The sequence below is a fragment of the Anser cygnoides genome, chromosome 3 (assembly GCF_040182565.1).
Source record: "Anser cygnoides isolate HZ-2024a breed goose chromosome 3, Taihu_goose_T2T_genome, whole genome shotgun sequence".
NCBI lineage: Eukaryota > Metazoa > Chordata > Aves > Anseriformes > Anatidae > Anser > Anser cygnoides.
The window spans coordinates 91,415,114-91,430,633 of NC_089875.1; the positions used below are offsets into that span (position 1 = coordinate 91,415,114).

At 42.3% G+C, this 15,520-nt stretch overlaps 1 protein-coding gene across 4 annotated transcripts in view; it reads right to left on the bottom strand.

The window, feature by feature from the left end:
• Nucleotides 1-15,520, bottom strand: part of SMAP1 (small ArfGAP 1) — a 92,632-nt gene that overhangs the window by 67,595 nt on the left and 9,517 nt on the right. For all 4 annotated transcript variants that reach the window (XM_066994724.1, XM_066994726.1, XM_066994725.1 and 1 more), the window contains exons 2-3: nucleotides 1,558-1,691; nucleotides 782-867 (exon numbers count right to left, since the gene is read on the bottom strand). In XM_066994724.1, the coding sequence (XP_066850825.1) occupies nucleotides 782-867; nucleotides 1,558-1,691 (220 nt within the window). The remainder of the gene's footprint in view (nucleotides 1-781; nucleotides 868-1,557; nucleotides 1,692-15,520) is intronic.

Here is a 15,520-nt window from a genome sequence, read left to right on the forward strand (position 1 = left end):
AAGTGTTTAGTATCTCATTACAGTTAAGAGTTCCAATAAGATCAGGTGAAGCAAATCCTACCTGTGGAGTACCATCACTAAATCAGAGGCTAATACAAACCTAGGTTAATGCTATTATAAATTATCCAAAGGATTCAGTACATTTGAGAAAGCTAATTTTTGAGTAGAGCCGTTCCATCAATGGCAGACCATTTTTCCTCCAACCCTCCCCTTCCAGGTACCTGGTGATAAACGCTCACCAACACAAATGGCAGCTGTCAGGATGTTTGGTTTACTCAGATATTCCCATACTTATCATCTATGCTCACATAGTTCATAGACTGCACACACTTCAACTTCAGAAAACTAAACTATACTTAATCTAGAGGAAGAAATCTGTACTTCACTTTGCGTAAGATCCAATGACTTATTTTTCTCTACTGTTCAGCTCATTATTTCCTGTTCAAATGCTCCTAACTTCAGCTGGCAGTTATTCAAGATAGAGACAGAATCAAGAGCTCTCTGGTATCACTCTAACTTCTTACATATATGGAATTTATGAAGTCACTTCTTTTGACAGTAAAAATAAATGGGGCTTGCCAAATCTCATTACAAAGTAGATTTGCTATAACTGAAGTAATTTAAACCTTTTCTGAACCGTCCCCAACTTCCACTGCTACTTCTTACACAACGGTATCAACGAAACAACGAGATGCCAACCACAGAATTTTCTTGAAATAGTCCTAACATCTAAATAGCATTTGAAGTCATTTCAATGTGAAAACTAAAGCAAAAAGGATACTGATCTGTTTGAGGTCTTCTAAAGTTCTCTGGTAGGTTAGCTTCGTAGAGTAGTCTTGCTTTAGTATTTCCCATTTCCTGCATGCACTAAGGAAAAGTGATAGAAAACAGTTAGTTCTTGACCATTTATACTTCAAATCATGACAGTGAGAATGCTAAAGGTGTGCTCAAATGACACTGGAGGTTTTAAAGAACTCAGATGTCCCAAATTTATAACACTTAACAAGCTTCGGCTTCTCAAACTCATTCAACATAATAAAGATTCATACGAACATGAGTATTTCTGATCCCTTGTTCTAGTAATTCAAATTGTGTACCGAGATTATAAATAAAAAAGGTTTAAATAATATATTAGGTATTTGTGAATAGATTGTAGCTGACTACAGTCTGTTCAGTCCTAAGGAATGAAACCTAAAAAATCACGTGTAATACCTATAAAGTCTCTTTACAATGAATCAGAAGAGCTAGAGAGTACATTCAATATTTTATTTATATAGAAACACATTTGAAAGATTCGAGGAAAAAGGAAAGTAGAATAAATACTCTTAAATACACCTCCTTAAAACTACAGGCATCTTTATTTGATTATGTAGCTTTTCTGTTCATGTAGGGGTATTAAGTTACCTTGCTAGACAGTTAAAGTTGCCCTTAAACATTTGAAAATCACAGTAGCTCTCCTGTCTCTCTACTTTGACTGTAAAACATTCATGATAAACTCAATCATTTGAAAAGGATTCCTTGAATTCCTTCCAATTTGAAAACATTTTAATATTTTACCTGTATTTGTTCTGGTGTCCACTGGTCCAGGTTGACAGATTTGACCCTTGATATATGGACCCCAAGATTTCGATGTATGCCAGCACATCTGATGCAAATAAAAACACCGGTGTTCCAGGAAGCCCATCTTGGACCTAAAGGGAACAGGGAAACACATTAGCTATTTCCAAAATTCCATATACTGCAAAGATCTTCTTTGGCACGACTCTGTTCCAGACAACAGGAGTAAATAAGTCTGAATAAAGCCTGACAGCTCTTTCTCGAAGATATCTACATCTAGTTACTGCTACTAATGTCCATCATTTGCAATTTTATTTACAACTTTCTACTTTTAACTGATATCACATAACATTTCAATTAGCTACAAAGCACACTCCAAACAAACTTTAAGAAGTTGGCTTACCAGCAGCAACAAGATTTTGCTTACATTCTGAATAACACTTATGGCTACGCATGAGATCCAAGTATCAGCAAAAATCAGAAGTTGCCCCTTTCTCTCCAATTCAAAGCCACGCATCTGTACCAAGCTTCAAATTAAATGCAGAGCGATCTTATATGAATGCACCAAATCCTTTAATACCCCACATATGCAACAGTAGCGTGCAAGTTTTTAGAGAATGATTATACAGAGATACTATACAGAGATTTAAAATGCCAAATAATCAAAATACCCAAGACAAAATACGATAGAAAATGAAATATATTCAGCCCCCTTGATGCCTGAACTACTTAATGAGCTGCCATTCACAGCCCAACGAATTTTCCCGTAGAATCAAGATGATTTATGAACTTTATCACTGCTAATGCAGCTGAGAAACATGTTGACACAGACCTAGGACATGCTGACCTGAAATCTCGCAGACACTTGGGATATCTGGGACTGTAGTAACTTCAAGTCAAATGCTCTTTAATGTTCTCTCTAATGTTTTTATAAATGATCTGCATGCAGGACTCAAACGCATACCAAGTAGGTTCGCAGATGATACTAAACTGGGAGGAGCTGTTGACTCTCTTGAGGGTGGAGATGCCTTGCAGAGATCTTGAGACAAATTAAGAGGGCTGGGCAATCATCAAGCACCTGAAGTTTAATGAGAGCAAGTGCCGGATTCTGCACCTGGACGAGAGGCTGGAGAGCAGCCCTGCAGAAAGGGATCTGGGGGTTCTGGTCAACAGCAAGCTGAATGTGAGTCAGCAGCGTGCCCTGGAAGCCAAAAGGGCCAACCATGTCCTGGAGTGATTCCATGACTCTTACTTGTTTTATTCCAGCTCTCAACACCAACAGTATGAAAGGCAGTGTTTTAAACTCCATCTAGTTCTGAACTCTAAAGAATTAAAGTGATTAAATAATTAACAACCAGAAGCAAAGACGACACACATTGAAGAGCTGGAGCTTGTTTTGAGCAATCACTTTCCCCTTCTGTAGGACAGATGTACACCCAGACCATTAACATAACTGCAGCAGTTAGCATTACAACACTAACATACTGTTAGTACATACACAGGTCCCCTGGCTTTACTGCAAGAGGCGTTCCTCTTACTAGCTACGGCAGGAGTAGCCACTCTGCTTTTAATTTGTCTTGCTCATGACCTCAACAAGCCAGACCCCTGATGTCCAGCGCTTGACCTTTAAGACCAAAACGATTAAGGTGACTGGCAGTTTTACAAAGAAGTGCTACGATGATAAAATTAGATTTCAGGGGTCAGGAGATCTAACAATTACTCACCGAAACTAACCCTGCACAAACTACACTTCTACAGAAATACTCACCAGGTAAGAACTAACTGTCAAACTATTTGCAATATACACCTGAAAAGAGCTCAAAAGCTAGCAGCCTCCTGACCTGCCATTCCCCCCCATAAAATGCTCCACGCACGAAGCACCCTGTTCAATCAGTCCGTACAGATCCAGAGTGCAGGAAGACCCCACTAGCAATGTACACTACCACAAGTTTTAGTGCTCCAGGATGTGCAGGCTGCTTGCATCAAGATATTAATCAAATTTCAGCTGCAGTTACGCACCAGACGAAACTTATTCTAAATACTCCATTAGCCACTCCGCTGTGGCTAACGTACCTTAGCTTGTGCAGTTGCTTAATGTAGCCATGATGGTTTAAAAACAACTACGGCAAGGTCTTGTGCACCCAACAGCTCGTCCAATTTTGCCCCCAAACTAGAATGCACAACCCTGGGTTACACAGAGGAAAGCCCGTTTTGACCAGGTCACTACGAGGACAGGAGATAATCATCTGTAGTATCTATGTGCTGTCCCTATTTTTATCCTATAGGGTGCTTACACAGCCATTTTTCTTTCATTTTTCTTTTTTAAAACATTATACAACTCTGGCTGGGCACTGCTCTTTAGGTCACCTATCTAGTTTCCTGTTCCTCAGATTTTTCTCAGCTACAGTCCCCATATACATCAACAAGACTGGGATGAGGGTTCAACATGACCAAAATCTATTTTAACAAATGAGGAGGGAGATTGCTAACTCGGTAGTTTAATAGCTTAGCTTAGAATTGTTAACAAACAGTACGATCATAATATATAACAGCTATTATTCTCCTGGAGAGGAACGGTTTTGTGTTTTCCCAGAAGCTCAAAGTTCATTAACTTTTACTTATTTCTGAATAACTCAGGGAAATAAAACTTAACTGAGCAACAGAGTAACAAACTAAGCAGTGGAATAACACTAATAAACCTGAGGCCAGATAAAATGCTACGTGTAACCCCTGAATTTATTTCAGACTAATGACAGTGCACAATATTAAATACTTCAAATAAAAAGTAATTAATACAAATCAATTATGCCACAGTAAGCAGTAGGCAAGAGAAGTTATAAAATAATTTGTCTGTACGGGCACCAAAACACTTGTTGTACTCACAATAGGACAGTCTGAACAAAAAGAACCACATCGGGCAAAAGCAAAGTGGCAGCAACCGATGCTCAGGAGTACGTACTTTATGCCATTGAGCTTTTCTCAACTTCGCCAGAAAGCTGGCAGCCTGCAAACCTTTCCATGTCAGAAATGTTCAAGGGTAAATTGGATTGATTCAACAAACAATTTACAAGTTTAGAAAAGTAAGCTAGCTTATCTGCTGTACATATTCTGCTACTGACATAAGAAAACAGACATCTGGCTTCAACAATGGAGACTGAACATTAAGAAAGTTGATGACGGTTAATTAATGTTATTTAAAACACCTTCACATGGCAGTAACAAAGCTACCTTACCTGTCAAGAACTGCCATGATATAGTGCAACTCCAACTGGCCAACGTTAGTAGGAAATGTTGTCTGGTGTAAGTTTTAATACAATACTTAATTTTATTACTTTGAAAGCCATTTAATACAAGCTTCTTACTAGAATGGCTGGGCTGAACTTCAGCAACTTTCTATGCTGCTATCAGGGTACCATTTCTGACACCAAATCCACTTCAAGTAACTTCTTCTGTCATTTAAGATAGTTAACTGCTTAAAAATATTTTCAGCCTCTTTAATCACTGGCTAAAGATAATGCAGGTAGAAAAGCCACAAGACTTGTAGTGCAATGTGTTTATAGTGGCCCACTCCAGCAGACCATGAAGCCTCTCAAACACTATCTGGGTACACCCAGGAAAACACTGCACTAATCCAAAGGCAGATTGCTGCTTCGAAGATGAAAACTATTTGTTTCATTTAAACTTCCCTCTTCTATGTTGTCTACTGATTAGACTTAAGTTTACTTTTCAGTTCTTACTAGGTAGTTAGGTAAGGCCAGCTGCTACATGCTATTTTCTAGAAAACATATCTAGACAAGCGTAGTGGGGTTACGTGACAAGGTTTTGGTAGCAGGGGGCCATAGGGGTGGCTTCTGTGAGAAGGATCTAGAAGCTGCCCCATGTTTGGTAAGGGCCCCACTGCTGACCAGAGCTGAGCCAGTAAGTGATGTTGATTTGTGCCTCTGTGAGAGCATATTTAAGACGGGAAGAAAAACGCTGTGCCACACAGCAGCTGGGAGAGTGAGAGGAGTGAGGAACAGCCTTGCAGGCGCCAAGGTCAGTGAAGAAGGAGGGGGAGAGGTGCTCCAGGCACCAGAGCAGAAGTCCCCTGCGGCCTGTGGTGAGGACCATGGTGAAGCAGGCTGTCCCCCTGCAGCCCATGGAGTACCACGGTGGAGCAGGGTTCCACGCTGCAGCCTGTGGAGGAGACCACGGTGGAATCCAGGTTGGAGCAGTTCGCTCCTGAGGGATGGACCCCGTGGTACGGACCCATATCTGGAACAGTTCTTGAAGAGCTGCTGCCTGTGGGCAGCCCATGCCGGATCAGTTCAGCAAGGACTGCATCCCGTGGGAGGGACCCCACAGCACAGGGGACGAGAGTGACCGAGAAGGAGCGGCAGAGAAGAAGCGCTATAGACTGACCATAACCCCCCATTCCCCCGTTCCCCTGCGCCGCTCGAGGGGAGGAGGTGGAAGAGGGTGGATGGGGGGGAAGGTGCTTTTGGTTTCTTTCCTTTGTTTCTCACTTCTCTAGCTTGTTAGTAGTAAGTAATAAATCTTACTATCTCCCTACACTGAGTCTGTTTTGCCCGTCATGACAATTACTCTGCGATCTCCTCATCCTTATCTCAACCCCTGAGCCCTTTTCATCGTATTTTCTCCCTGTTCCTCTTTGAGGAGGGGGAGTGAGAGAGCGGTTGTGGTGGAGCTCGGCTGCCCACTCGAGTAAAACCACCACAACAAGATTTTGAATGTACTAGGTTATTCTTATGAACATTTTGAAATCTCTGTTAGGATGGTCTGACATTAACAAGTAACCATTACAATAACCAGTACCGAATACAACCACACATGGTTTATCGTGCGTGTTTAGTTGTATTTGTAGCTGCAATTCAGTTACCTTCTGAAGAAGCAGAAAGGCGATAAAACTTCAATTTAAAATTTAAACAGCTAGAATAGGCAAGCTTTGTAAAACCCAAGCAGAAACTTGTATTTGAGTTGTTACGCATTCACATAAATTATTGGATTCCTAGATGTTAATGGAAAAAAAGCAAGTGATGTTTCCCACAGGGCTGGCTCTGGCCAGGCCAGCTAGCGTTCCCTGACAGCAGCCCGTACGGCTGTGCCCTGTGCCACATCCTGCACTGTGCCACTGCACTCAGTAGGAAAAGCCCCAGGAGAAGAGGAGGAAGAGGGGACATAAGTGGTTATGGGGTCTGTCTTCTCATACAACCGCTAGATGTGCTGAGGCCCTGCCTTCCAGGAAGCGGCCGGACACCTGCCTGCTGATGGGAGGCAAGGAATGAACTCCTCGGTTTCCCTTGTGCACAGGGCTTTTTCCTTTTCTTACTCAGCTGTCACTATGTCAACCCTCAGGTCTGTTTGCCCTCCTGTTTTCTCCCCAACCCACAGGAGAGGGGAGCGAGAGCCCAGGTGTGCGTTTGGTTGCTCACCGGGGTCAGCCATGGCCACTGCTGGATTCACTTGCATTCAGGAATCATCTGTCAAGTTTGCATTGGAAACTAGAATTTAACCAGATGCACAAACACACCACTGACTGTGACATATTTTGAGTATTTAAGTAGTCTTTTATTAGAGACCATCTACACTTTTAGAATGAAAGAAGTATAGCCACAGGGCTCAACATTTCCTGACATGTCTCAAGTTTTCTTGCTCGAAATTGCCAGGTAACTTGTGAATTTCAGAGACAAACTGACAGGAGCTTTTTTTCCCCCTCTTATAGAGAAATTCCATGCCCCTACAGTTATTGTGCAGAACTTCTCCCTGCTTGCAAAAATATCTACAGCTACCAAAAAAATGAGAATATTTCAACATCAGAATTCAGCTGTTTTAAACCTAACCAATAAAGAGCCTGAAAGTCACTGACAATTTTAAACACAAATCTTCACATAAGTTGATTTTCATCCAATTTTTAAGCTGCTGAAGAGTTATCTGTCTTCACATGACACATATTCTAAAATGATCTCAAAGTATGAATTTTATGAAAAATAGGCATCATTTTCATGTATTTTCTCTTGAACCAGATGCTTTCTCGGAACAGATTTCAAAAATCTTCCCACTTTTCCCTTTTCAGGGTATGACTTCTGCTGATATATTTCTCCTCCACATTATTTCAACTGGTCTAGTTCCTCGCGCACGTTTAATGTGCCCCTTACAGCCCTTTCCTCCCCAGTCCCACAGTTCATTTTGGGCAAAGTGTCCTAGTTGGTTGTATTAGAAAGTTGATCAAAGAGGCAGCAATAAACATCCCCAGCCCTGCTGACGCACCCTGCTCGTGTACATACAGCTTACACAAACAGCCTGGTGAGTACAGCTGATCCAGGTCTTCGGGCAAGAAAAACAAGAGCAATGACAATGCTGAGGCCAGTATAGCGCATTACAAAAGGTACCGTGGGCTGAGGTACATCAGTTCCTGCAAGTCCAAAGTTTAAGTTTTATTCCGGACTGCTGGAATTACGTGTTGCATTAGTGGGTGCACGTGCCTACCTCATGCAAAACAAGGCTTAAAGGCACTGACCATTTAAAATGCTGAGGACAAAGTAGTTTTATTTGCATTAGGAAGACCTTTGAAGCCCTGTATACTCACTACATATGAATTCGAGCAGCTCAACACAGTAGGAAACAACGCTTTATGTCTCCTTTTGATTAGTCCTTACAAAAGTCCTTTGACTGCCTTAAGCAGTCACCGGTAGTTTCTCCTCAGCGTCTTGCTGCCCCACTCAACTACAGCTACAGGCTACCAGCTAAGGCTAGGGCAGGAGCACATGTACTTCCCACACGGACATATTAAAAAAATAATAATTCTAGAAGGAAGGAAGCCAAACACTACAGGTAACAGAGCACTAACTCCTATGCATCTCAAAATAGTCCATCGTAAACTTCTCTGGGCCAACATCAGCCACGTCTTCTGCCAGACTCCAGCTCCGTGGCTCTTCCCTTCACTCCAATGTCGCTGACTGTGCCCCGAGCAGCAAGCAAAGTTACTGCAGTACGCTGCTCTTCCTCCAAACAGAACAGCTGGCTGACAGATTTTATTTGTCAAATAACTGGCTCCATCTTGTGGAACAGCGATTAACTGCAAGAAGATTTACACATCTAATGGTTACCAGCCAGTTCCTAAAGAGTCACTTCTTCTGCCAAAGATTTACCAAAGCCTGGGTGGCTACGTCAGCATAAGCATGCTCGTGCAGTGCTCTCTCCACGACTTCCCCACACAATTTGGGCTGTGTAAGTGCTCTGCTAATCAAGACTTAAATGAAGTTATCAATGAACATTTTCCAGAAACATCTCATTTCTCCAAGGTGAGATTCAGATAAGAATTGTGAACAGAAAACAAGTGTTCTTATGTATCAGATATATAGGGGGAAAAAAAGACAAATATGTAAGCAGCAGTTGTATTTTGTGTGATTCAACAAGCAGCACCACTAACACAAGAGTCCCACCTCCACTGGCCACACAGGGAAGAAGAAAAGTACGAGGCAGAACCATAGAGACTCCTATCAGTTCCTCCCCTCAAGGCAATGCACTTGAGACAGGGATTAAATCATGACGAGACTAAAATGCTCAAAAGCAGTATTAGTACTGTCACACATGTTCAGTATTATCCTGCTGTTTCAGAGATTTTCTTACCAGCCTCACTGGAAGCTGCTCAGTTCTCCTGAAAGAAGAAGAACCCCATCCACCATCTACTACCATGTACGATTCAGACTCCCACACACACAACACAAAACACACACACAAAAAACACCCCAGAAACAAAAAATAATGTAACTACAATCTTAATCATATCTATTCAATCAGTTAAGTCTTCAAATCGGGAAGAAGAAGCCAGGAAGAAATACATCAGATTTTGTGAATTAAAGAACAGATCTCAGAAAGAGCAAAAATCTTGAGGATCTTACACAAAGACCTTTACACAAAGGAAATTGTGCAAGAACCACAACACATGAATCTTTACTCTTGAATAAAGCGTTCTTCAAGGACCTTGAACCTTTAGTCTTTACAAACTGAAGATATGGGACTATTTACCTACCACTTGCTGCACTGAGTTAGTTCCTGATTAAAAGGAACAAACAGCCTGAAGCAGTCTTGTGTCACAGTAAGCTCATTCTTGTCTTTCCCCACAGAAAGCTCATTCTTTTCCTGTGCAGCAGAGGCTTCCCTGCTTTACCTCCATACTCAAAGGCTAAGAAAATCATGCGAGTGCACTCCTCATGTTCTTTTCAGATGTGAAAGCATGCAGCAAAAAGCTCTTTTATACTGAAAAAAAAGGCGACAGGAGTCTGTAGCTTAAACAGATCTGCAGAATCACAGAATATGTTGGGAAGGACCTTAATGATCACCTTGTTCCAAGTCATTATTAGAAATCTCTTCCATATGGCTTAGTAATAAGCCTGTATTTTGACAGTTGTGACAAACATGACCCAAAAGGTCACTGAACATCCCAAGTCACAAGTAGGAATCAGGACCAAAGGCAGATTTACAAAGGTTTCACTGAAGTTCGGTCCTGATCATGAGACTCTTCCTCCATTAGGAAAAGGAAAGGTCACATTACAATTTCCAGCAGGTTATATACAATTAGCAACAACCAACCATGCAAACAGATCTCATGGTATTATCACACCAGTTACCTTCTCTCATCCACATGCAAAGCGGAGCTGCTTCTGCCATGGGACAGGTTCAGGTCTGATGGTGGCTCCAGTCCTTACTTTATGCCTCCCTTAGACCTTGCTATTCTCAAAGCAGGCTTTTGGGTGGTTTTGACACATAGTCAAGGCCAGAAGGTGAGAACAAACTTAAAGTTTGCTACATCAAAAAAAAAAAAGCATTGGAAAAGTTCAAACAAGACAGCTGTTTTAGTAGTTTTAAGTACAATTAAACTCAACAGCATGAAGTTTTGCTGAAGACAAGCAATTCAAGCAATTACGCTGCTCCAGAGCCCAGCTCAATAACCGCTGAGAATCGGGCAGTTCAAGACTTCTTGCAGGAACGGTGCAAAGACGAGACTTGGATGCATTGCTTGGTTATTGTTAGCCAAAATCTGGTAAGTGGAGTAGAATTTCAAGGACAGGATGCCCCCAAGTTTGTCTCTTCCATCTGGACAACCATTTTTCACCAAAGTCATCAACAACAACACACCTAAGCTCAGTCTTATTCCTAACTGTAGAAGCCACGCATTGGCTATCTGAACAAGACTCTCTCCCTGTGCCCCACCTCTGCAACTCAGAGGGAAATCCTTATCAGCCAGTTTTAATTAGTCCTTCAGCTCGCTAATGCTTGCTTCCACAGCATCAGTAAGTGTTAAGTGTTTTAAAAGACAGCATCCCTATTCCAACAAGTGTATAAAGCCTTAACTAGAATGGTACCACAGTGACATGAAAATTCTTCCACCTCTGTTTAAGGCACAAAATAAAGTATACCTAATTCACCTGATTTACCTGATAACCACATACAGCTTCATTGGGAAAAAAATAAATCAAAGCTATAACTACTTTAACTCTGGAGTACACTCAAGTCATACAACATTTCAAACATCAAACCACTTATCTGGGAAACTTCTTAGGAATATGAGCAATGTGCAGTATGCAGATCAGGACTGGCTCCTTACAGCTGTTGAGGATACACAGGAAAAGTCAGTTTATTCTTTCACAAACAGCATTTTACTCATGCCAAATTGCTACTAGGTAAGAAATTTTGTAAGGTGACAAGAGATGGAATCAAAGTATTTTGGCCTTACTGACAGCCAGCTACTAAAAGTTTGAATTTGGTTGAATGAGACTCTGAGACGTTTGCTTTTCCAAAATAAATAATAATAATAATAATAATAATAATGTCACCAAACATTAGGGAATGATATGATGCAAATGCTAAGTTGTTTAACAAATAAAAACACAGTATTTCCAAGTTCATCGTGAAGTTATACACATAAATACATCCCATACATAGTTGGCCAGTCTTCATGGAATAGTAAGAGAAAAGAGAGATCAAGAATGGCTTTTGGGAGGTGTGTTCCCAAAATATCACCAAGATTTCCTATTCATCTTACAAATAGGATGACGATGTTTAAATAAAACACATTCCTCATTGAAATGCTTGGTTACTGAGCACACACATGCACAGCGTGTGCAGAGCACACGGACACTGTCCCAGTATTCCTCTCAGCCTCGCAGGACAGGAGCACGCCGCAGCATCCCCTTTGGAAAGGCAAAAAGCAAACCCTTCGGTATGGCAAGTGTCAGCGGTACCAACCTGGCCACATTCAATACACCTGCAATTTCAGAAATCAAATTTCAATTCGGTTGAGGAGTGGTGCTCTGATTTTACTCGGCCTGTTTGCTTGAAAAAAGCACTGTTCATGTCAGAGTTCAAGCTGCAAGAAAGAAGCGTGCAAGCAGTCATTTCCTCTTAACAGCATCTGGTATTTTCTAAGACGACACAGTCATGGAGCATATTACATACTGGTAAGAGGCTTCTGGAGGTGGTCTTGACTGCAATTTTTCCCTCGTCAGCAAGGAACTGCTGAAAGGCTTATTGTTTTTAAAGTGAACAATTTATATTCCTTTTATATGCAGAAATAAAAGAAAATTTAGGGAACAGTAAGGTCTTACAAAAATGTTTTTATAAGTTGATAGCTAAGCATTCGGAGTACCACTGATAAGAGGAAACATACACGTATGTAAATCTGTGCTACTCTGGTGGGATATAGCAGGTGCCCCAGTGTAGCTAGACACAAGACCAAGGTTGTAGAAGCATCTGCTGCAAAGCCTTCAGCCAGCAGTTAAGTTCTTTAAACCATGACAAAAACACAGAAATGAGATTTGCTTACAGGACAAATTTATGATACAGCCTATTTGCCATAAAACAAGAAAGAAAAATTACCTTTACCTACCAGACTATCAATCTAGTAATCACATTAACTCCCTCTACCATTTTTACTCAAACGCAGCTGAAGAAGAGACAGCTCAAGCAGACACTCCCCAAACTCCACAGCCTCTGCGCAGCCCTCACTACCAGGAGCTGCTCTCCCTCGTACACCCTGCATTATGAAGCAGGCAAACACACCGCCGTCACCTCTCCCACATGAACCTACGTTTGAAAAAGATGCAGAGAGAAAACAAGAGACCCAGGTCCGCAGACAAGACGCAAAGCACCAAATCCGAGTCTCTGGACTGCAGAAACAGACCGAAAGCACCTGTGAAGACTGCCCAGTCTCTTGCACCGGTCTTGGCTGGGATGGCGTTGTCTTCATAGCAGAGCCTGTGCTGCTGTGTTTTGGGTTTGTGACCAAAACAGTGCTGATAACACATCACTATTTTAGCTGCTGCAGGGCAGTGCTTGCACACAGCCAAGGACTCTCCTGCTCCTGGTGCTGCCCTGCCCACAAGGACACTGGGGGTGCCCCAGGAGCTGGGAGGGGACACAGCCAGGGCAGGGGGCCCAGGCTGCCCAAAGGCACGGCCCATATCATACAACATCGTGCTTAGCTGGGGGAAGAAATAAAAAGGTTGAGGCTGCTGGTGGTTATGGTGTTTGCCTTCCCAAGTAACCATCGTACACGATGAGCCCTGCTTTCCTAGAAATGGCTGAACACGTGCCTGCCTGGGGAAGCAGTGAACCAATTCCTTATTTTGCTTTAACTGCACGCACAGCTTTCCCTTTACCCATTACCTACCTCAACCCACAAGTTTTCTCCCATTAACCCTTCTGGTTCTCTCCCCCATCCCCCTGATGGGCAGTGAGCAAGGGGCTGTGCAGTGCTCAGCTGCCTCCAGGACTAACCCACACCATCCGTGCTCACGTCAGGGGGTTACTCACCGCCTTCCTCCCACACCTACCGCCTCCCCTCGCTTCCTCTGCAGGGGAAATAGGCCACACCACGTAGGTGGTGATGCTGCACCAGTTACTCTTCTTACCTACTGAGAGCATATCCGGCCACCCTGCAACACTGATGTGTGTCAGATCGAGCACAGGAACAGCCTACTACGAGCATAAATGTAACCCCATTCTTGGATGATGCCCAAGTTTGACTGTAGCAACACTGGGGGGATCTTATTAACAGGGATCTTACCAATGTTTACAAGTATCTTAAGTGTGGGAGACAGAGGGATTTGGCCAACCTCTTTTTAGTGGTTTGTGGGGACAGGACAAGGGGCAACGGCCACAAAATGGAGCACAGGAAGTTCCCCACCAACCCACAAAAGAACTTCTTCACGGTGAGGGTGACGGAGCACTGGAACAGGCTGCCCAGGGAGGTTGTGGAGTCTCCTTCTCTGGAGATATTCAAGGCCCTTCTGGACACCTACCTGGGCAGCCTGCTCTGGCAGGGGTTGGACCCAATGATCTCTTGAGGTCCCTGCCAACCCCTACAATTCTGTGATTCTGTAATGTTACTAACCTTCACAGCAGCACTCGCTCTGGACTTCAGGGTATGAACTTAAGTGAAAGATCATGGGAAAGAAGAGGTCAAAGAGGGCAGACAGAATCGGAAGGTATCACACCACACAAGGCTGAAATGAGCTTCACGTTTTCCCTAAAAGTTTTTTGCTTCCTAAAACTATGGCACATCTGAGATGACACTAGATTAATTATAATTTATTTGAATATAGTTAAATGTTCCTGCATGACAGACAATTGTCAACACACAGGTATCATGCACCATGAGATCAGCCACACGCAACTGGAAGGAAGAGCAATTTCCTTCTAAGCAGTGTTCCTCACACGTGCTCTAACTAGATTTGTGTTTCACAAGAAAAAAACAAAACTGCTCAATTTTTTCTAAAGCTTCCCCCCCCCCCCCAAACATGGTTACTACTTCCTAGAGTAGTAAGATGAGTAGTTGCGGCTGGAAAATACTTGTTGCAAAATATCCGTTTCTTCAGAAGCCAGGAAGAAAAACTGAATAATCCACCAAAGTAATCAGTTGCATTTATTTTCACATACACAATTTAAAAAGTGTTTAGAGTGGAATCAAGGGTGCTCAAGAAGTATCAGCTCTCAAAACATATTCCCAAAACTTAAAAGGATCCTCCAGCATGCAATCTTGAGCCTGGATTTCTTCTGTTGTATTCTTAAGTCTTACTTAAAACCAAACGCATGACAATCTTTTTGCTAATAAAGCACATTTTTTGGAGTAATTTTTCTTTAAGAACAGCAACTCCATGGAAATTACAGTGAGCCAGACAAGGGGCGTTCAGCATCACTCTGAGGCCCTTTGCTATGAGTGCAGAACACCCAGGAAGATTGCTTAATAAAGGATTGTGAAGCCTGAAGCTTAGTAAAGGACTGTGATTTCCTGAAACACCAAAGCAGCCCTCAGCAGTTCAGTGCACCGAGAACTGGAAATAGCCATGTAGGTATCACTTGGTAATAGGACCAAAGTCCGCGTGTTGGTGGTGTCTCCAGTTTAACCAGTCCCTAGGAAGGGAGCTCACACGCCCACGTGCATTTCTGCTAAAGATCTAAAGAGTCAATGTTAAATATGGCATTTGCTATGTTTGAAGAAACGGATGTTTTTGCTTTTATCTACAGGTAACAGGCAACAGAACAAATACCCCATAGGTATATACCCTATTAGAGAAGTCAAATGTTTTACAGAAAAGCACTGGGTTTTATTCACATACTGGTTGTTTCTAGAAATTGTCATGGATGACAAACAAACCCAAATGACTTGAACACACAGTACAAAGAGCTTATTTGAAATCTATTACTCAAACCCAGCTGCTACTCACTAACACACCCTGACTACCTGCAAGCTCTGCTGCGTTCAGGAATAGCAGGTTACACGCAATAAATCACTTCCACCTCCTTTTGCAGGAATTCCTACAGTACTACAGCCTGTAACCCTACTAAGGAAGCACTATGCCATGAAAGGCAGTGAAAGCATAAGAAAGCACAGGAAGCCCTATGCCTCCTTTAAATCTACCCTCCTTTAGTTTAGATATTTGGAATAAATTCTTTTCTATGA